At 58.3% G+C, this 21,435-nt stretch overlaps 3 protein-coding genes across 13 annotated transcripts in view; 2 read left to right on the top strand and 1 right to left on the bottom strand.

Annotated features, from left to right (window-relative positions):
• The first annotated feature begins 4 nt into the window (after positions 1 to 4).
• TRMT1 (tRNA methyltransferase 1) lies at positions 5 to 7,889 on the top strand. 6 transcript variants are annotated; one of them, XM_057709186.1, is made up of 17 exons: positions 5 to 100; positions 319 to 606; positions 693 to 748; positions 998 to 1,140; positions 1,307 to 1,494; positions 3,038 to 3,153; positions 3,237 to 3,349; positions 4,408 to 4,556; positions 4,743 to 4,829; positions 4,913 to 4,982; positions 5,074 to 5,208; positions 5,301 to 5,386; positions 5,722 to 5,830; positions 5,917 to 5,993; positions 7,179 to 7,298; positions 7,389 to 7,518; positions 7,717 to 7,889. In XM_057709186.1, the coding sequence occupies exons 2-17, from the start codon at positions 347 to 349 to the stop codon at positions 7,864 to 7,866; spliced, it is 1,989 nt and encodes a 662-aa protein (XP_057565169.1). In that variant the 5' UTR covers positions 5 to 100; positions 319 to 346; the 3' UTR covers positions 7,867 to 7,889. The 6 variants fall into 6 exon arrangements, with proteins under 6 accessions (XP_057565169.1, XP_057565168.1, XP_057565167.1 ...); XM_057709185.1 differs by having other exon boundaries at positions 10 to 100; positions 322 to 606; XM_057709184.1 differs by having other exon boundaries at positions 21 to 191; positions 322 to 606.
• Positions 7,890 to 9,922: 2,033 nt separating this feature from the next.
• On the top strand, positions 9,923 to 13,480 carry LYL1 (LYL1 basic helix-loop-helix family member). Its single transcript, XM_057708566.1, has 4 exons — positions 9,923 to 10,077; positions 11,018 to 11,371; positions 11,455 to 11,546; positions 12,447 to 13,480. The coding sequence occupies exons 2-4, from the start codon at positions 11,040 to 11,042 to the stop codon at positions 12,860 to 12,862; spliced, it is 840 nt and encodes a 279-aa protein (XP_057564549.1). The 5' UTR covers positions 9,923 to 10,077; positions 11,018 to 11,039; the 3' UTR covers positions 12,863 to 13,480.
• NFIX (nuclear factor I X) overlaps positions 13,385 to 21,435 on the bottom strand; it is a 97,573-nt gene continuing 89,522 nt past the window's right edge. For all 6 annotated transcript variants that reach the window (XM_057708564.1, XM_057708560.1, XM_057708562.1 and 3 more), the window contains one exon: positions 13,385 to 17,603. In XM_057708564.1, coding sequence (XP_057564547.1) covers positions 17,589 to 17,603 — 15 coding nt within the window. In that variant the 3' untranslated portion in view covers positions 13,385 to 17,588. The remainder of the gene's footprint in view (positions 17,604 to 21,435) is intronic.

Here is a 21,435-nt window from a genome sequence, read left to right as displayed (position 1 = left end):
ACGTGATCTGCCCTCCCACTGTGCCAACATGGCGGCGCCCAGGTCTTAATCCGGGAAACGTGCACCGAGACCAATTTGGATTTCTGTGCCGCGAGAGAAAGTGAGGAGGGCCTGGGCGACGCAGGGAGGGATCCGGACCATAGGTGGGCCCGCTCGAGGGCTTCCGGCTTCGCAGGGACAGTCCTCCAAAGGTGGGGGTGGTGTCAATTTACCGAGGCCACGGTGTCTCCTTAGTCCCTACTTTATAGTTGTGTAGCCCACCCGACCGGGAACGCAGCTCTCTGATGCTTTCGCTATTCCCTCCCCGACTCTCCGAAGCAGGCTTGGCGGGCAGAGGCGCCCGCGGATGCCCCATGCGAGGATCGTCCTGTGGCTAAACCTGACTCTACGCTCCGCCCGCGGTCTCTGTAGAGCCCGGTTTATGGAGGGGCAGCCCCAAGGGCCGCCGGACCCAGCGGCAATGGAGAATGGCACCAAGCCCAGCGGAGAGGAGCGCCCACCTGAGGTTCAAGAGACGACGGTCACCGAGGGGGCCGCCAAGATCGTCTTCCCCAGCGCCAACGAAGTTTTCTACAACCCAGTGCAGGAGTTCAACCGGGACTTGACGTGAGCTGGTGTCCGGGGTCAGCTTGGCAGAGGGCAGTGGGTCTGTGAGGGTGAGAGGGTGTGAGCTGACTCTCCGTCTCCCGCAGATGTGCTGTGATCACCGAGTTTGCTCGCATTCAGCTTGGGGCCAAAGGAATCCAGAGTGAGTGGAGGTCTGGGCTCCTGGTGGGCAGGGGTGTCACACAGACTCTCTCCTTGCCCCGCCCCGTCTCTTCTTTGCCTTGCAGAAAGGCTCCAGCCTTATGGCAGGCCCTAGGCTCTGCTCCTTAGCCTTTCTCCAGGACTTTGGGGAAGATTTTCTTCCCTGAATCTTCTGTATTCTGAAGAGTAGGGGGAGGTTTCTTAGAGGGCATTTTGATATCCTCTGACTTGTACTTCTGGATGGCTTCAGTCAAGGTGCCAGGTGAGAAGGATGTGCAAAAGGTGGTTGTGGACTTGTCGGAGCAAGAGGAGGACAAGGCTGAACTGAAAGGGGGTGGAAACCTGACCCCGGAAGACCAACCTCGAACAGCTGCTGTGGGGGATATCTGCAAGGTGGGGCCTGAACATAGGAGGTAGCAGTCCTGGAGTCCAGTGGGTTATGAAGGAAGGAAGGCTCCTGGAGGGGGACAGCTACAGGAGGTGGGTGGTGGGGGCTCCTTGGGGCCCAGCAGAGGATGGGGACATGGATGTGAGTGGGGCTCCCTGCTTACTCCAACAGGAAGGGCTGCGAGTACTGGAAGGCCTGGCAGCCTCGGGCCTGCGTTCCATTCGCTTTGCGCAAGAGGTGCCTGGGCTCCGATCTGTGGTTGCCAACGATGCCTCTGCCCGAGCCGTGGATCTCATGCGCCATAATGTGCAGCTCAACGATGTGGCCCACCTTGTGCAGCCCAGCCAGGCAGATGCCCGGTAGGTGCTGGGCAGTAGAGGCTGGCTGCTGGAAGATGCTTTTAGGAACAAAGCTCCCTGGGGTCAAATCCTGGCTGTGTCGTATTCTTCCTCTGTGACCTTAAGAGGGTGTCCTTAGCCTCTCTGAGCATGAGTTTCCTGGTCTATAAAGCAAGGACAATAGTTTTATAGGGGCTTCTGTACTGATTATACTTGCATAGCTTGTGCTTGGAGGTGAAAACAAGTACCATTATGGTCTCTCTCTCTTTTTTCTTTTTTTTCTTTTTGCTGCATTGGGTCTTCGTTGCTGTGCACGGGCTTTTCTGTCTAGTTGTGGTGAGCAGGGGCTACACTTCATTGCAGGGCTTATTGCGGTGGCTTCTCTTGTTGCAGAGCATAAGCTCTAGGCACTCAGGCTTCAGTAGTTCTTGTGCTGGGGTTCAGTAGTTATGGCACTCAGGCTTAGTTGCTCCTCGGCATATGGGATCTTCCTGGACCAGGGATGGAACCCTTGTCCCCTGCATTGGCAGATGAATTCTTAACCACTGCGCCAGCAGGGAATTCCCCTGGTCTCCATTTTAGACTTAACTTCTTGTACTTTTATTCAGTCAAGTGAACCAGTGTATATCCAGTGCCAGGCACCAATCTTACTGTCAGGACTGCGTCAGTAAACAGTACAGACAAAATCCCTGACCTTGTGGAGTTCATAATGCAGGGGTCAGCAAACTACAGCCTGTGAGGCCCACAGCCTGTTTTTTTATGGCCTGCCATCTAAGAATGTTTTTTACATTTTTAAAGGTTTAGAAAAAGAAGAATATGTGATAGGGACCACACGTGACCCAAAAAGCCTAAAATATTTGCTACCTGGCCCTTTACAGAAAATAAATGAATTTAAAATATTTGCTTTCTTGACCATTTTAGAATCTAATAGGAGACACAGATGACAAATAAACTGTGTAGTAAACTAGAGGTGAGAAGTGCTGGAGGCGGGGTCGGGGTGGGGGAATAAGGGTACAAAGGATGGGGGAAGGAGAGAAGGAGGGGTTGCAATTATAAATAATATGGTTAGTAGCATTTGCATTTTCTCACTGCAAAGAACAACAATAGTTTCAAATCTGTGGAAGACTGTGTGATTAAATGAGTTAATATGTTTATAAACTGCTTGAAACAATATTAGATATATGTGCTACATCAATCTTTGGCCATTATTATTGCCATTCTTTTGTTTGTTTTTTGTTTTGTTTTGTTTTGACCTGGATGGGTGGCTTGTGGGTTCTTAGTTCCCTGACCAGGGACTGAACCCGGGCCCTCGGCAGTGAAAGCACAGAGTCCCAACCACTGGACCGCCAGGGAATTCCCTATTATTATTGTAGTTGTTAGATGGGTAGACAGACCCTAGGAGGAAAAGTTAATACAGTTAGCACATGGCTAAGCCAGGATCTGAACCCGGGCAGCTGGCCCCCAAGTCCAGGCCAAAACCATCACATTGCATGAGTGAACACATGTAAGGGACAGCGTGGGTCCCTGGTGCAGGGAGCTGAGGACCTGGCCCTTTTGCTCCCAGGATGCTGATGTACCAGCACCAGAAGCTGTCGGAGAGGTTTGATGTCATCGACCTGGACCCATATGGCAGCCCCGCCCCATTCCTGGATGCAGCCGTGCAGGCTGTGAGTGAAGGAGGTGAGGCCAGCCTGATGCGGGGGTACGTATGGAGCAGGACTTGGGGCGTTGGAGGGTCCTCACTGCCCGGTCCCTCCCCACAGGGCTGCTCTGCGTGACCTGCACAGATATGGCAGTGCTGGCGGGGAACAGCGGGGAGACTTGCTACAGCAAGTACGGGGCCATGGCCCTCAAGAGCCGAGCCTGCCATGAGATGGTGAGGGGCCTCCCAGCTCTCCTCCCTGACCCCAGACCTGCTCAGCTTCCTCCAGGCAGCCAGGGCCAGATCCATCCCAGATGTTGATGGCAAGCACGTCCTTTAACCAGCATAGTTCCTGAGAGCGTGGGCTGGCAGTTATGGTTCTTGGTGGGGGGTGGGGGGCAGGGGGGCGGTAGCTTTGCCCAGGGTAAGAGCGGGTGGTTACATTGTCCTTTCTAGTATTCTCTACTTCAACAACTTTTCTTTTTCTTTTTCTCTCTGTTTTTATTTTCATTTTTGCCACACTATGTGGCTTGTGGGATCTCAGTTCCCTGACCAGGGGTTGAACCCAGGCCACGGCAGTGAAAGCCCAGAATCCTAACCACTAGGCAACCAGGGAACTCCTGCAAAATTATTTTTTTAAGGGCAGTTTTTCCAGGTTTGCATTTAGCTCTGGGTTCAGATCCTAGTTTTGCTGGTGGCTCTGGGCAAGTGACTTCACCTTTTCTGGGCCTCCGTTTTTGCATCTGTGAAATGGGTGTGATGATGGCCCAGATGCCATTGGGTTGCTGTGGGCATTCGAGAAGGCAGGGCTGGTTATGTCAAGGGTTTGGGAAAGGAGGGCTCTTGTCCTCGTTGCTTAAGGGCCCTGTTGTCAGGTCAGTCTGGGAAATGCTGCCTCCTTTCCTGTGTCAGATTCTCACTGCAGCCCCTGGCAAAGAGTAGGTCCTGGCAGTTCTGCAGCACCCAGTATCCTGCCCAGAGGAATGCAGGTCTTTGGGCCACATCACACAGCATGGGGCATGCTGACAGTGCTAATTGGAAGAGGTTTGGTTTCCTGGGCCTGTGCTTTCCTTAATCATTTAGTGTCCCCGGCAGGGCCATAAAGAGACAGACTAGTGTGATTTCACAGATGAGGGAACTGAAGTTTTCACTTGCCAAGGCTCACTCAGGGCCGGGCTTGGAACCCCAGGAGCCGGCCCTGACTCTGTGCTTGTGAGCACCTTGTGTGGCTCCATGTAGGGGAGGTGGCAGTGGGGGCAGGGCTGATGGCTGGCACCCATCCCCCATGCCAGGCCCTAAGGATTGTCCTGCACAGCCTGGACCTCCGCGCCAACTGCTACCAGCGCTTCGTGGTGCCGCTGCTCAGCATCAGCGCTGACTTCTACGTGCGCGTTTTTGTTCGTGTCTTCACCGGCCAGGCCAAGGTCAAGGCCTCGGCCAGGTTAGCCTGGGGCAGGGAGGGGCGATGGATTAAGGGAGGCAACAGGGCCTTTCCCCTGAGGTGGGGGTGGGGACATGGTCCTGCCCTGGGGAAATGGGGGTCCTAAAGGGGACCCCGTCAGCCTGAGGGCAGAGTTGGGGTGTGATGACCATGCTGGGAATTGGTGGCCACCTTTGTCCCCCACAGCAAGCAGGCGCTGGTGTACCAGTGTGTGGGCTGTGGGGCCTTCCACCTTCAGCGCCTTGGCAAAGCATCGGGAGCTTCTGGTGGCCGGTGAGCAAGGGTGAGCTGGGGAGGAAAGTGAAGGGGCATCCCAGCCAGGATTGCCACCCCAAGCCTTACCCCTCTTTGTGCAGGGTCAAGTTCTCCGCAGCCTGCGGTCCCCCCGTGGCCCCTGAGTGCGAGCACTGTGGGCAGCGACACCAGGTGGGACTGGCGGGGGTCGCGGGAAGGTATAGGGGAGGTGGGGGTCCTGGCAGTCCCAGTCCCTGCTCATCTGGTCCCTTTGTGTCTACAGCTTGGTGGCCCCATGTGGGCAGAGCCCCTCCACGACCTGGACTTTGTGGGCCGTGTCCTAGAGGCTGTGAGCGCCAACCCTGGCCGCTTCCACACCTCGGAGCGGATCCGCGGGGTCCTGAGTGTCATCACCGAGGTGGGGAGCGGGCCGTGACTGGGAGGGGGCTCCACTGGGGCTCAGCCATCCTTCTTCGGTCCGCTGCACACCCGTCCCCTCCTCCCTCGCAGGAGCTCCCGGATGTGCCTCTCTACTACACACTGGACCAGCTGAGCAGTGCCATCCACTGCAACACGCCCAGCCTCCTGCAGCTGAGGTGAGGCCAGGCCTGGGGTGGAGCCCGCGTCTGACCCCTGGTGCCCTGGGGTCAGTCGGGCCCCTCTTGAGCCGGAGTCCCCTGTAAAATGGAGATCAAACGTGACCCAGGTCTAGGGCTTCTCACGCACCAGGGCTTAGAACAGCTCTTAGAAGCCGTGAGCCCTGACCAGGGGGATAGCCTGACTGCTAGGATCACCGGCGTTATGCAGGCAACATAGTTGCCGGGAGACGTCCAGCCTTGCCAGTCTGTGAGACAAAGCTCACACTCACACACAGGTCAGCACCGACTTCAGGGTTCAGCTTTACCCCTCATGATCCCCTCCCGCTCCCCAGGTCGGCCCTCCTCCACGCCGGCTTCCGGGTCTCCCTCTCCCACGCCTGTAAGAATGCCGTGAAGACGGACGCCCCCTCCTCGGCCCTCTGGGACATTATGCGCTGCTGGGTGAGGCCAGGCCTGACCAGCTGGAATTGGGAAGGCGGGGGAGGGTCAGTGCCAGCATCCTCTCACCTCTGACCTTTGCCTCCCAGGAGAAGGAGTGTCCAGTGAAACGGGAGCGCCTGTCGGAGACTAGCCCGGCGTTCCGCATTCTCAGTGTGGAGCCCAGGTACAGGCACAGGAATGGGTTAGGTTGCCCACAGGCACGTGAAGTAGATGACACAGACACTTCCCCTCACAGACACGTGTTCATTCTTCAAGTGAGATCCAGAATCCAGCCACTTCCCTCCCTCCCCTTCTGCCCTCACCCTATTCTGGCCCCAGTATTGCTCACCTGGACCAGTGCAATCACCTTCACCCTGGTCCCCCAGCTCTCCTTCCCCTACAGCAGCCACAGGATACCTGTGAGCACAAGTCAGATCCCATCCCGCCTCTACTCAGAACCCTCTGTGGCTCCCACCCGACTCAAGAGAAACACAGTTTTATCTGCAGGCCCTGCACCATCTCCCCATCACCGTCCTGCCCTCAGTTGTGCCCTCACTCACTCCACACTGGACTCCTCATTCAAGTTCACCAGGCACAGCTCCTCTCAGGGCTGCTGTGTGGCTGCTGCTTCTGCCTGGAGTGCCGTCTGCAGGTCCCCTCCTGGCTCTTCCCTGACCTTCTTCCAGTGTCCCTGCTGCCCTGTCCTACACTGCCCTCCTTCCCAGACACTCCATTCCTTCTACCCTGCTCTCTTTTCCCTAAAACTCTGAATCTCATGCCCTCACACAATATAATTTGCTGGTTTCTGATTTGCTCCATTGCTTGCCTGTCTTGTGTGTTTTTTTTTTTTTTAATTTCAGTTTCTTTTTTTAAATTATTTATTTTATTTTTGGTTACATCGGGTCTTAATTGAGGCACACGGGATCCTCTGCTGCAGCATGTGGGATCCTCTCTGGTTGTGGCACACAGGCTCCAGAGCACATGGGCTCTGTAGTTGCAGCAGTGGGCTCTCTAGTTGTGGCATGTGTGCTCAGTAGTTAGAGCACTCAGGCTTAGTTACATGTGGGATCTTAGTTCCCCAACCAGGGATCGAACCCGCATCCCCTGCCTTGGAAGGCGCATTCTTAACCACTGGACCCCCAGGGAAGTCCCTGTCTCGTGCATTAGAATGTCAGCTTTATTGGCGGCAAGATATAAGGCACACCATAGACACTCGATAAATGTTCATTAAATGAATGATAGGAGCCTGACATCTGCAGGCATGGTTTTCCCAAGGCGCATGGAGCTGCACTGAAGGGGGCTGGTGGCCTGGGTGGTGTGTGCCCGCCCACATGCAGATGTCCTTCAGCCCCCACCCCCATTTCCCTAGGCTGCAGGCCAACTTCACCATCCGGGACGATGCCAACCCCAGCTCCCGCCAGCGAGGACTCAAGCGCTTCCAGGCCAACCCTGAGGCCAACTGGGGTCCCCGGCCCCGCGCCCGGCCAGGGTGAGTGAGCGTGGGGTGGGGGTGCGGCTCGGCTGGGGGGAGTAGGTGCAAAGGCCAGATGGAGCCCCCGCTACTCATCTCCCTACACAGAGGCAAGGCAGCAGGTGAAGCTATGGAAGAGAGACGCAGGCTGCTCCAGAATAAGCGAAAGGAGCCGGATGAGGACCCGGCCCAGCGGGCTGCCCGGCTCAAGACATTTCCCTGCAAGAGGTTCAAGGAGGTGAGGTGTTCCCCAACTCCCATTGAAGCACACATGGGTTCCCCTCCCAGCAACTGGGCTGGGCCAGTGGGCTGGTGAGGCTGGTAGAGCTGGGGCCAGGCAAGTGTGTAGGAGTGAGTTCCCCATCCAGGAAAGGAACCCAGTGGAGGCTGCCGCGCTTGGGCCAGGGTTCACTTACATTCACCATACTCCCACCAGGGCACCTGTCAACGGGGAGACCAGTGCTGCTACTCGCATAGCCCCCCAACACCCAAGGCCACCGCTGAAGCCACCCCCGCGGACTGTCCAGAGGCCCCCAGTCAGAACCCTCTTGGGCCAGGGGGTGCTGCTGGTCCAGGCATAGACTGAGCCAATAAAGACCTTTTACCTTCCCCTGACTGTCGTGTATTTGAATGGGGAGCCTTCCTGGGGTCTGTCCGTCCATCTGCTTCAGGGGCCCTGTCCATCTCTTCAGCTGCTTGTCTGGGGTTTGTTCCTCTGTCCATCTATATTAACTCCCTTGGAGAGCTCTGTGCATCTGGGGGGTGTCTGTCCCCGCCTGAATGAGGAGTTGTCAGTGTTTCTGACTGGAGTGTTCTGTGTGTATTGGGTGGGGGACAGGGAAGCTGATCACCGGCAAGTTAAGTGCTTAGCCACCCATTCGCCGGCGCCTGCGGTTCCCGAGGTGGCCACGGGGCGGCAGCCTGGCGCTCATGCCCGCAGGGACCTTTACCCCCTTCCCTTTCCTCCCATCCTCCCAGCGTGGGCGCGCCCCCAGGACGCAGGCACGCGCGCAGGCGGGTGCTCCAGCTACCGCGCCCTCACAGGGACTCGCGCCGCCACCGTCTCCTCTTCGCCGCCTGGTTTCTCTGGCCCAGCCTCTCCTCCCGCCCCCCGGGCCCCGGTGTCGGAAGCCGGACCGGAACCAGGCGCCTCTTGCATCCGCTCCAGACCAGGTGCTTCCTGCCCTGCGGCCCCTCGGGCTCGCACACTGAGGCACCCGGCAGCCTGCTGCAACCCCTCCCCCCCAGGGCGGGGGTGAAGGGGGGGCGGGTGGCAGCGTTCAGGGAGAAGCCCGGGGCGGAATCCCCACCCTGCCGCTTGGTAGCTGTGGGACCCTGCAAGCATCCGTTACCTTGCTTCATCCCCATCTGTAAAATGAACCTAATCCCACCTTGCAGGCATACCAGAGTTAACTCGTGTGTTTGGAACTGTACTCCCGCTTCCCTGGGACAGTAGGAGGGTTGCTTGTGGGGTCCTGGGCTTCACCTGATTCCTGAGAGGGTGGTGATAGTTTGGTGCTGGGTGGCAGCTGAGGGCCTGTCTGGGGTCTCCTGCAGTCACCCAGATACACACTGGGCAAAGCAGGACTGACCCAGGTGGGAGGGTGCTGGGCTTAGGAATGGGGTTGTCACTGCTTACCTAACTGTACCCAGTGCCCCTCCCTTTGTGAGGTCCAGCAGGATCTTGAGCTTTACCTCCCTTCCAAGATACTTACCCAATGCCTCTTTATCGCTGTCCACCCTGAAGTGGCCCACACTGTGGGATGAGCGCCAGGGACCTTTGAGTTGGGGCCATGTGATCCTGTTACACAGGAGGCCCAGGATTGTGGGGACCTGCTGGGTACACCTATTAGAAGGTTCTGCCAGCTCTGGCACTGGAGAAAATCTCCCCCAGCTGTAGCACTTCCTCTTCCCCTCTTGGGCCTGGAAAGGTGGTGTGGATAGTGCACAGGGGGCCCAAGACACCTGCTCAGGCTGGACACCCAAGGCCAGACTGTCAGAACTGCCCTCCAGTCAGTGCCTCACTCCGGGGTGGGGTTGGCAGAAAGGCGAGGAAGCACTCTGTAGAAAGAGGAACCAGGCAGGGTGAGGAAAGGAGGAGAAGGGGGCCCCTGGGTCACGAGGCCCCAGCAGGGCCGGAAAGGGCTCTCCTCCACCCCCATCAGCACGGACACAGCAGGGGTATTCAAAGCTGGAGGACAGACCCAAGTGACATTAGGGACCACTGCACCCCTGCCTCGGTTTCCCCTCTGCATGCAACTGGGTACCTCACTCCTAGAGGTGTGCACCAGGGCTGGGAAACTCCAGTGCCTGGGGGGACAGAAGGTGAGGCCTTGAGGGGTGACAGTCAGTCCTGCCTGAGCCGACTGGGGGCGGGGCCTTGAGGCCCGCGCTCGGAGATCCCCGCCTGCCAGTTTCCTCCGGGGTCAGCCCGGCTCCTTATCAGGCGCGGCCAGGCGGCCAGGCCCTTATCTGCACTGGCCCAGCATCCTCCGGCCGCTGCGCCAGGGGTGAGAGGGAGGAAACTGGGCCGCCAGGGGCGGGGAGAGGGCGGGCGGCCGGAGCTGCTCACTTTCCCTGGAGGGACCTACCCTGTTGCCGCCGCCGCCGCGGTGGCCCTTGGGAACCAAGGAAGGGGGCGGCCCAATGCTGCAGCCTGGACAGGGCGGCTGGCTGCCAGCAGCACAGAGCGCAGAGGCCAGAGCAACGCAGCAGGGCCTTGCCTGAAGCCAGAACCGCATCCTGGCCCTGAAGGACAGAGTCAGGGCCATCAGCAGGCAGCCGGAGCAGTGCTGGGGTAAGAGAGGAGTGGGCCTGAAAGTGGGGGATCCTGGACCTGCCTGCATTCATTCATTTGTTTCTTCCTTCATTCATCTAGGGGGCCCACTGAGTGAGAGGCCAGGCCAGCTTCCCCAGGGCTGAGCTAGGGAAGACAGGGCAGAGGGGCCAGGAATCCCAGACATTGCTGGGACACGCCAGGCCGTGAGGCCAAGAGTGAACGGGGATGTAAAGGGTGCAAAGGGGTGGATGCTGATGGAGGGTACGGAGGGTGGGAGGACACCAGAACCAGAGAGGATTGGGGCATGACTGTGTGCTGGGCAGTAGACTTAGCATCTGGAGTCATAGTGTCAGCAGTGAGGTCACAGGGTTCGTAAGGGGGACATTTTCAGTGGGGGAGGTGGTCACTGGAATGATTATGGAAGCCTCTCAGGGTCTGACATGGAGACAATGGGAAGAGCCTCAGGGTTGTAGCTGAGGGCCACATGGTCAGCCTGGGGGCAGTGGTAACTGCAGGGTCACTCAATCATGGGGGGATTCCAAGGTACATGGTGTTGATGAAGGGTCTTGGGATCAGATCTGAGGGTTACAGGGGCATCCTGTGGTCAAAGGGTCCACCATGGGTTCCCTGACTTGCCCGTCCTTCAGGCCTCCAGGTGAAAGGGGATTCTAGAAGAAGGGAAATTTGTCCAGGAGCTCCACAACTAAGGCCTCATGGGTCACAAACAGCTCAAATGCAGCACTGCTGAGCGCAGCACTGCCCAGCACCTCAGTGGGCACCTCCTGTCCTTCTTTTGGACCCCCTCCCATGTCCTCGTAGTTTCTGGGCCCACCCCCATCTGCCTTTGCCCACTGAACTGCCATCCCCCCCTCCTCCTCCCATTTGAGGGCTCTGTTGGGCTAAGGGTGAGGGGTGGCATCTGGTTCCCCCCTCCTCACTGGCTTCCTTCCTCCCACAGGTGAGCACCCCCCTCGGGGTCCATGTGCCCACCCGAGGCCCAGGCAGAGGTGGGCCCCACCATGACCGAGAAGGCCAAGATGGTGTGTGCCCCCAGCCCAGTGTCTGCCCCACCCCCAAAGCCTGCCTCTCCTGGGCCCCCAAAGGCGGAGGAGGTGGGCCACGGAGGCTCCTCGCCACCCAGGCTGCCCCCTGGCGTGCCAGTGATCAGCCTGGGCCACACCAGGCCCCCAGGGGCAGCCATGGCCACCACGGAACTAAGCGCCCTCCGACCCCCACTGCTGCAACTCTCCACCCTGGGAACCGCCCCACCCCCCCTGGCCCTGCATTACCACCCTCACCCCTTCCTCAACAGGTCAGTGGGGGACTGGGGCCTGGGGGGAATCCGGGGTCAGGGTCCTTACCCACAAGGCATTAGTGACCCACGACCCCTTACAGCCTCTACATTGGGCCGGCAGGACCTTTCAGCATCTTCCCTAGCAGCCGGCTGAAGCGGAGACCAAGCCACTGTGAGCTGGAGCTGGCTGAGGGTGAGTATGGGTTTGTGTTCACCCAGTTGTCTCTGCCGGGGCCCACGTCTGTCCCATAACCTTCCACAGGGAAAGGTGTTGCCAGTGCACACAGACATACACAGGACAGCCCACTCAGGGGCTCAGTACTCAGGTTACACCCACATGCAAAACCACAGGCCCACGGCCAGTTCTGCCCAACAAGCCACAAAGAGTCTTGGCAAAACACAGCATGGCATGGGGGCTACAAAATGACAGCTCCACTCACATGCACAGCCACACAGGAAACAGCCACAGGACAACAACCATGCAAGAGACAGCCACACGAGAGACAGCCACAGGACCACAACCACACAGGAGACAGATACACAACCACAGCCACTGAGGTCCATGGCCGCACAGGAATTATCCACACAGCCACAACCACATGGCAATAATCACACACCACAGCTATTTAGATATACCAGGATTTCCCACAGCCACCTGAAATGTGAACAGGACCACAGTCACAATGAGAAATTCTCAGACCCATGAGCACACTCAGCCACACAGAGGGAACACACTCAGAATGAGAACCACAGGGATAGCTCCCCAGACGGGCAGCCTCATTCCCTAGGGAATCTCAGCCACTGACACAAAGGTGTGGACAAGAGGTACAGAAGGCTTCAGTTGTCTGCAGCGTGGCCCTGTTATAGTCCTTGTCTAGGCAGCTTGGAGGTGGGGACGCGGGGGCTGCTAACTGGCAGGAGAGCTACACATGGATCCTACACGTGAATCCCTTGGGTGGAGAAAGCCCCAGCCCACCGCCTAGTGTTGAAGTCCCAGTGAGGGTGCTGGGACGCTGAATTAAGGGCAGGTGGGGGTGCCTGCCTCCCCCCCCCCACCCCGCCATGGCGCCAACCCTGCCACTCCTGTCCTCAGGGCACCAGCCCCAGAAGGTGGCCCGGCGTGTGTTCACCAACAGCCGGGAGCGCTGGCGGCAGCAGAACGTGAACGGCGCTTTCGCCGAGCTCAGGAAGCTGCTGCCAACGCACCCGCCCGACCGGAAGCTGAGCAAGAACGAGGTGCTCCGCCTTGCCATGAAATACATTGGCTTCCTGGTGCGGCTGCTGCGCGACCAGGCAGCGGCTCTGGCCGCGGGCTCCACCCCTCCAGGGCCCCGCAAACGGCCGGCGCACCGAGGCCTGGACGACGGCACCCGCCGCGGGCCTTGCCGCAGGGCCGAGGTGGTGGAGCGTCCGCAGCCCGTGCCCCCAGGCGGCCCCGACGGCAGCCCCGGTGGGGCGGGCCGACCCATCAAGACAGAACAAGCGGCTGTGAGCCCCGAGGTGCGATGACCTCCACGGTGTCGCCTCTGAGCCGAAGGGCACTGGGAACTCAGCTCGGGGCCGTCCAGGAAGGGGCGGACGACGCGCAGCACCTGCTCTGGAGCGAACTGCCCCGAAGAGGGACTAGTGAGGAGTCCCCTACAGGGGAAAGGGCCCTGGGGTCTGGAAGGGTGACCGTCGCCCTCAGGGGCTCTGCAGACCCTTTTATCGTCCACTGCCCGCTGGAAGTGGCCTTGTCCGCGTACCCCTCCCGGGGGTGAGATCCGTAACCAACACGTCAGAGCGATCATCGGACGCAAGTGGTGCCTCATTTTTCCGTGCTGGGGTCACCGAGGGAGGTGGGGAGGGGCCGGAGGGCCTACTCCTTTCTCACCCGCGCCCCCTCTCGGAGACTAAGAGATACGCGCCCCTCGACGGTGGTGGCGGCCGGCCTGGCGCGAGAGAGATGCAGAATCCGCGAGGCAGCCCCACCCCACCGATCCTGAACTTGTCCCGCACGATCACGTTAGCGAAGGCTCAGGCGCTCTTGCTTTTGTTTTTCTTTATTTCTTTATTTCACATACACATTAGCCATTCAATGGAGAAGCCGGAGAGAGTCAGGCAAAGATGGTATAACAGAAGCGCAGTGACGGGGGCGGGGTGGGGTGGGGCGGGGCGGAGAGGGAACGTACGGGCTGGCTGCCTACTTGCATTCCGCTAGGACACTGAAAACCCAGAAAACAAAACAGACAGTAAACTACCCTTGTTTCTTATGTATCTCAGTGCAGAGACGGGGGTGGAGGGCAGAGAGGGGGAGACCAGGCCGAAGGAAGAGGAGCGGAGGGACGGGGACGCTAAGGGGGAAGCACACCAAATCCATTAGTACTATATATAGAGATACTCGTATATACTGCGTTTCTTAGCCTAAGAAGAAACTTGTTTGACGGGACGGGCGGCCTTTGCGGTCCGCGATGCTGGTGCTGGTCGGGCGCACGGATCTCCCGGGGCCGAAGCGGGGCTGGCCCAGGCTGGCTTGCGGGGGGAGGGGGGCGCCCCGAGGGTGGGGGGGAGCAGAGGCGGGGCTGGGGTGCCCCTCGGGCTCTCGATTGGGGGACGAAAGTTCTCGTGACTTTATTGCTCCTTTATTTTCTCTCGTGTGTATGGGGGGGTCCGTTCAGCACGGTCGGGGTGGGGAAGTGGTGGGTCGTCTGAGCCACCCGGCCCCTCTGGGACCCAGAGCGCGGCGTCCGCTCCGCCAGCACGGGGGTGAGAACAAGGCACTAGGTCGGCCGGCCAGCGCGGGGGCGGGTGTGTAAGGCAGTCGACGGGGTTGGTTGCAGGGTAGGATGGGGCTGTGTGCGGGGCCGTGTGCGTGCGTGCGTGCGTGCGCGGGCCTGGGCGAATCGACCTGTCAGCTTGGCTGGTCCTGTCCTGGAGCGTCGAGCCTTCCCCGTGCTCCCCGGAGGGTAACGGGGGTGGGGGTGGGAGGAGTGATGTTGAGTCGCGGGCGCCGGGTAAGGGGGGTGGGTGGGTAAGAAACTACCAACTTGCTGAGCGCGCTCCTGATAATGCTGGTGAGGGTCAAGTTGGCGTCTGGCTCAAAGAAGGACGCTCGGGGCGGAGAGGGAGGGAGGGGACGTTTGTTCGTTGGCATTGACCTCTGCGGGGGAGGGGCTGGGGACCCGCCGCCGCGCCCCCGGGCCCGGACGGGGATGGGGCGAGGAGAGGGCGCTGGGCCCCGGGGAGGGGGCGCCCGGGGAGACCCGCGGCCAGAGCAGCCCGCCGCCGGGCGCACGCCGCTGTCCCGTTCCGTTAAACTCAACAAAGAAGGGATATGCGTGTTCCTAACAAGTGCAGGATATTTAATTGATTCATAAACTTATGTATAATAGTTTGTGGGTTTTTTAAAACGTACTTTATAATGTAAGAAGCACCAGGGTTTTTATGTTGAATTATCTTTAAAATAATTTTCTCTCGTCCTTTTCCTTTTTGATCTTGGGTTGATTTTGTAATGTCGAGGTTTTTTTTTTTTTAATTCTAAAATGTGAACGTTTCCTTCAGCCCTCCCACCGAAACCGAGAACGAACGACGAAACAAATAAAAACCCCAGATCATCCTCGTCAACGCAGGAAAACGACTTAAAAAAAAAAAAAACTGAAAACGAACAAAAAAAAAAAAAAAGAAAGAAAAGAAAAAACACTCAGCTTTCGTTATCCCCGCGCAGGGCAGGGCAGGCCCGGTTCTTTAGCGTCCCCAGAGCCGCGAGGACATTACAACAAAAATAGAATTTTTTTTCTTAATCTCTTAACATACAAAGATAGGAAAACTCTCTGATGCATTGCACTTGGTTCAATGAAAAAAAAAAAAGTTCATTTCCCCCATATATATTTTTTGTGGGTTTTTTCTCTTCTAATACGTCCCCACATCTCCTGTCGCCCTTGTCGCCCCTCGCCTGCCCCTCACAACGACACTTAGGAAAGGAGCGGACCCCACCCCCGTGCCCACCCGGGCAGCCGTGCAGGGCGCGCTCCCGCCCCGGCCCAGCTGGCCTGCAGCTTCCGACCTCGCCTGGGCGGGCGCCCCGCAGACCCCTGCCCCCAAGGGCCCACGGCAACCGCGGCCCCGATTGTCTTCGAGGGAAGGGGCGTGTGCGGCCGGGCAGGGGGACAGGGATCCCTTCTGCTCCCCTCTCAGCTCTGACCCTGTTTAGCCAACCAAACTGAAAAATCATTGCACTTCGACCGCGCGTGACGCCCGGCCCACCCGGCCCCCCACCCCCACCCCCCTACTCCCCACGACCCCCAGGCTCCCGCGGGCTCCCCCATCCCCTGCTTCTTAGACCCGGTTCTCCCCGAGGGCTGCACGCAGATGAGGGAGGGGCTACGCTCAACTTCCAACAAAAGCCACCCCCGGGGCCAGCCACCTTGGGGCTTCCAGCTGGGGAGAAGGCACCACTCGCTGGCCCCTTTTGCCCCAGGTAAGGGCCCTTCTCTCCTCCCCAGCCACCCCACTCCCCTTCTTCCCTCCCTTTGCTTGGGGCCACAGCCTCACAAACTAGATTCACAATAAATAAAGCCCGTAACCCACCCCTATGTGGTGCAATGTTGGGTTGATTGACTTTCAGAGGATCCTGACCTGTGCTTTGTGTTTTCATACAGTTAAGGAGAAAGAGAGAGAGAGAGAGAGAGAGGCACAAGGACTCCAAAAGGGGGCCAAGGAGGGAGATGCAGGGAGGAGGGAGTAAGGCACAGAAAGACAAGCCAGAGGGGCCAAGTCACACCCTGGAGGGGGGCTGGGCGTGCTATTGCTCCCCTCCCTCCCAGGGGGGCTTCTGAAGACCCTCTGGACAGGCCCCCAACCATCCCTTGGGGGAGGAGGGGGCTGCGGTGGGGGTGGGGGTGGGGGGAGAGCTACTTCTTGTGGTGTGTTATCAAATTGTTTCCAAGTTGCTCAAATGGAAGAGTTTCCAATTGCAACAGCAAAAGACCGAAACAATGAATGCCCCACCCCTAAATAAAGAGAAGACATTACAGCTGAAATCCAGAGAGAAGTGGCCATGGGGGTGGTGTGGTGGGGAAAGGAGGGGGGCAGAGAAAGCTCCAAAACACTTTTGAAAAAGGACAACACCCAACACCCTCCAAAGGAACTGAAAGTCGGCGAGTAGGACGCCTACCTAGCGCAGGTGGAGGTTTAGCCGATGGCAGCGGCAGCTGCCTCGTCCTCCTCGCTCGACTCCGGGGTCCCCGTTCTGCTCCACTCTCCGGCCCGGCCACAGCAGGGCTGTCTGTGTGAGGGGCAGGGGCAGGGACCAATGGGGCGGAGCGAGGGCACCTACATGCGGGGCTGGGGTGTGGGGGCGACCTGGGGCCCACCTCCCCTCACTTGTGGCACGTCAGGAAGGTGACCTTCCTGGCCTGCCTTGGGAGAGAGGGAAGAGGGGACCTGTCCCAGGCTGGGATGGGCCGTCGAGAGCATTCCAACTTTTTCCTATGGACTGTACAGCAGGGTTTGGGGCCCGGGGAACTGCCCCTGCAGCTCAGGGTGGGGTGGCAGAACACCCTCCATTTGGGGAGCATGAAACTAGCTCCAGGAGATGCCCCCTGCCCAGCCAGGGGTGCTTCTGCCCGAGGGTGGGGCAGGGGGACCTCGAGGCTACCCTGCCTCACCCGCTCCAGAGCAGCTGGGGGAAGAACCCAGAGGCAAAGGCAGTGAGGGAGGGAGGGGGTGGAGCCTGGAGGGGACAGCCCTCTGGATATGCACCCCATCATCTTTGCAAGCTGGTCCTCTGAGCTCCCTAGTGAAGCTCCAGGCCCTAGTAGAGCGAGGGTGGGATTCCCCTAGGAAGGGTGAGGGTGGGGGACAGGCCCCTTCAGAATTGTGCTGGTTGCTTTGTTTGGGGATTTTGCTCCTTCCCCAGAAGGCCGGGACGGGATGTGGAGGGAGGAAGGCAGTTCTGCATCCTTTCTTTCTGTCCTCTACTTGACAGAGTCCGTTTTGCATGTTTCTTTCTGCTTGGCTGCTGGTGCACAGCTCCTCCGAGGCCTCTTCTGAGGCTCTCTGAGAACTGAGCTGCTTCTGGGGGCCTGCAGGGGTCCCAGGGCTGGAGGAGAGAAGGGCTGAGTGGCTGACGACATCTAATTTTTGCTTTTCGGTGGGGCTGGGCTGGGCTGGGGGATTTTTCCACGTCTCAAAATTTCTTCTCCCCCCGTTTGAGGAACCTCTTCTTTTCATTTTGTCATTTCTTTTGTCGATCTTATCAGAGGAACCAGGACTGAAATGGGACAAAAAAGAGGTGATATTGAGAATAGCAGGGGCAGGTTCCTCCTTGCTCCCACTTGGTCCTGTGACTCCAGGCTGGTTGCTGAGGCCCCTGGAAGGTCTAGCGCCAGCAGAGCCAAGGACACCAGCACCTCATGCAGAGGTACATCCCCACTCTGTCGGTCCCTCCTATGGGAATCCCGTCCCCTCAAGAGACCCTGCCTCCAGTGCTAGAGTCCAGCTGGCCTTCCCGTGGGCACCATGCCCAGCGGGTGGGACCCCCATGGCTGGCGCTAGCAGAGGCACAGACCTGGGATCTGGCCATGTTTCCAATTGTCTAGGTTTTTGTGTGGGTCCTGGAGGGTGGGGGAGGATGCCAGGCTACAGCTTTTGTCCCCAGAGGGGCTTGGGGAGTGGGGTGGGGGTAGCCCAGCTTCTTGCTGAGTTTTCTTTCTGTCTTTTTGGATTAAAAGCAGAAATTCCCATCTGTATACCTCAGCTAAGGTCCCACAGGCTGAAAGGCTGCAAGAGGAGTGGGTACCACATGGCTTTAGTCCTTAGCAGTACCAAGCCCAGGGGAAGGGACCAGTAGCCCCATGGGCTTGATCTACCCTCCTGGGCACAACGCCCTGGGGAGTGACCTGAGGCTCCCTCCTGTGGGCATCACTTCTCTCAGGGTGCCAGCAGGGGGCGCCGCCTTCCCACAAACAGGCTTTGGCAGCCACTTAGCACAAAACACACCCAGGGTGGACCCCACCCCCCGCTACAGCAACCATGGGCTGCCTGGCAGTACCCTCCACAAAAGAGTCTGACCCCACCTCATGGCCAAGGCGCAGGGCAGGGGGGTCCTCCTCTATGGTCTACAATGCCTGTGTATGCCTGGTGGTACTCTTGGGGCAGAATAGTGGGGGGGGGGTAGTCCCTGAAAATGCATCTTGGGCCTCTCCCTGGCTCTGGGCCACAGACTCAGATCTGCAGCGGCCAAGCAGAGCTAACTACAGAGCAGGCACCAGGGGCTGACCCATTCTATCCTCACTGCAACCCTACACAGAAGCCAGGTGAAGAAAGGGTGGCTGACCTGCCTGAGGCCACACAGCCCACATGGCCAAGCTGGGATTCAAATGCAGGGGGCAGCTCAGAGCCAATGCTCCTAACTGCTGTGTGTGGCGTGTTCACAGGGAGGCAGGGTCTATGGTGACCAGGACACCCGCACCTTGCCAAGGCTGTGGCCAAGGCTGCCACATCAGGGTGACGGCCTAGGGTGGCTAGATCAGCCAAAGTTTCAAAAGAAGCTGAAAGTGCAGACAATTTCATGTGAAATTTTCCAATATTTCAAACACTTGTTTTGGTCACACCGATTATGCCTACAGGCCAGACCTGCCCCTCAGGCTCTGGCTTGGGACTGCAGGCCATCATCCACTGTGAGATGGAGACACTGAGTTTTAGAGCTAGAAAGGGCCTTGGTTATGTGAGATGCTGGATGTTTACTAAACCTATTGTGGTCGTTATTTCTGGATGTATGTAAGTCAAATCATTATATTGCCTACCTTAAACTTATACAATACCATATGTCAATTATATCTCAATAAAACTGGGAAAAAGAAGAAAGGGCCTCGGACATCATCTAGAACTTTCTGTGACAATGGAACTATTCTCTATTAGTGCTGTCCAATGCAGTAGCCAAGAGCAATGCATGGCTTCTAAGCACTTGAAATGTGGCTAATGTGACCGAGGGACTAAATTTTTTTCTAGTTATTTAAACAGCCACATGTGGCCAGTGGCTACCACATCGGGTCGTGCAGATGGAGGGCATTTGGAAACGTGGGGGTTTGGGGTTGCCACAATGACTGGGGGCACTGCTAGGATTTACTGGGCAGGCGGGGATACTCCACTTCCTGCCAGGCGCTGGACAACAGGCACAGAGGAGACCTGCCCTCTTGTGGTGAAGCTCCTGGAGCACCTGCCCAAAGTCCAACCCCATCAACTGAGTTTAGGCCAAATGGAGGCTCATGGGCACCTAGCAAGGTGTTGGGGAAACCCAGGCCTGAGGCATTCCCAGAGTGGCTGGGGGAGGGCTGTTCTACAGCCAGCTCCTGGGCTTCAGTCCTGGCCTGAGGAAGTGGGGAGCTGCCTGGGTGAGCCACCCTGTCCCTGCAGGCTAGGGTGTTAGTGTTCTCTGGGAGCCCCCCCCTTCCCAAGGGGAGACTACACTGGAACCCTTATGCCATCAGCCTGGCTGGGAGCCTGCCTCCTCCCCCACCCCCCACTTCCCAAGAGGGAAAAGAGGCCACGGACAATCAGGACAGGGAGAGCCTGCTTGGCCCCTCTGCCCTTGGCAGGCCAAGCTAAGGTCCCAGGCTGGCCCCTTTGGGGTTGCCTGAGCTGCACGGTGGCGGGTTGGGGGACAACCACCAGTGCTCAGATTGAGGGGCCCCCCCTCAGAGGAGGAAGACTCCGGTTCCAGGCCTGGAGTTAGGAACAAAGACAACTCCAACGGGACTCCCTGGTGCCTCCCCATGGGTCCCAGATCTGCTGCCAAGCACGGAGTGGCTTTTTCTGCTCACCCCTCCCTGCTTCCTGAGCCAGGTCCAAAATTGATTAAAACTAAGTAAAAAGCGCTGCCCAGGGAATGACAAAATTGCTAAAATTCTCTTTTCTTCCCTCATACTATTGTTCTCTCTCCATCTGGTGCTCCAGAGATCAGCTAAAGTCACTGGTTACTGTGGAAACTGCCCCCCACTGTACCCCCTGCGCCCGCTGCAGCCACCTGCCTGCCCCCAGGCCCAAGGGCTCCCTGCTCAGCTAGTCGGACTCCAGCCCCCCAGCCCCCATCCTCAGACACACCTGCCTGCTTAGGGCCCTGGCCCAAGGCTCCTTGTAGGAACAAGGGGAAGAAAAACTATTTCCCAAACTTGCCTCAGATTCTGAGTTGGCCCCAACATCCAAGCAAAGCAGAGAAAGTGAAGAAGGGAAAGCATGTGGAGGCGGAAATGGGGTGAATGGGGAGGGCTCGTGGCAGTGGTCCCCGAGAGTTAGCAAGCGAATATACAGTCAGATCTGCAGGGCGGACAGCGGGAGGGAGGGTGGGCAGGCGGCAGCGCTGGAGCCCTGCCGCCTGGTGCCAGCCCACAGCCAGGAGGGGAGGCCCGCCTGCTGTCCCTTCCTCTGGCACCCCCTCCTGCCCTCTACCAGCAGGGCTCTCTCGGCCTCCCTGGCACAGAGCGGAGGGGGCTGGCTCCAGCCCCTGCTCGGAGCCATTGTTTTTCTTCTCAACACCCCCAAGTTCAAGTTCATCTGGGTGTTACATCATGTCTGGTTGCTCCTGGAAACCAGACGGGTCAGACGTGACTCTGGGGAAAGGGGGTGGGAAGCTGGAGGGGGTTGAAGTTCTCCTCCCCTCCCCTCCTTGCCACTAGGGAGCTCTGAAGTTTGAAGTTTGACAAAGTTTTTTGGCTTTTTTTTTTTTTTTTTTTTTTTTAGGGAGGGAAAGGAAAAGGGAAAAAAACAAAACCTTAAACCACACACACAAAACTTCCATCCACCAACTTTCTTTGGACTTGGGCCTCAGAGCAAAGAAGGAGCAGGAGCTGAAAAAGGTGGCCCCAGGGCTGAGGAAGCCTCCAAGGCCCTGGGCTCACAGGGAGGTGTTTTTGTAAAATGTGCAAAAGAAAAAGATATTCGCACGTTCCCCACTCTGTTCCCAAGAAGACCCATACTGTAAAAGCTGCCTCTGACCTGCTCCTGAGGCTGGTCCTCCCTGTGCTGCCCTGAGGGCCCTGGGCTCTACAGGCTATTCCCAGCCTCTTGGGGAGGGCACAGGGAGGAGAGGGCCTGCGTGCATGTGT

The sequence above is a fragment of the Hippopotamus amphibius genome, chromosome 15, assembly GCF_030028045.1.
Source record: "Hippopotamus amphibius kiboko isolate mHipAmp2 chromosome 15, mHipAmp2.hap2, whole genome shotgun sequence".
NCBI lineage: Eukaryota > Metazoa > Chordata > Mammalia > Artiodactyla > Hippopotamidae > Hippopotamus > Hippopotamus amphibius.
This window is presented reverse-complemented; position numbering and strand designations above follow the sequence as displayed.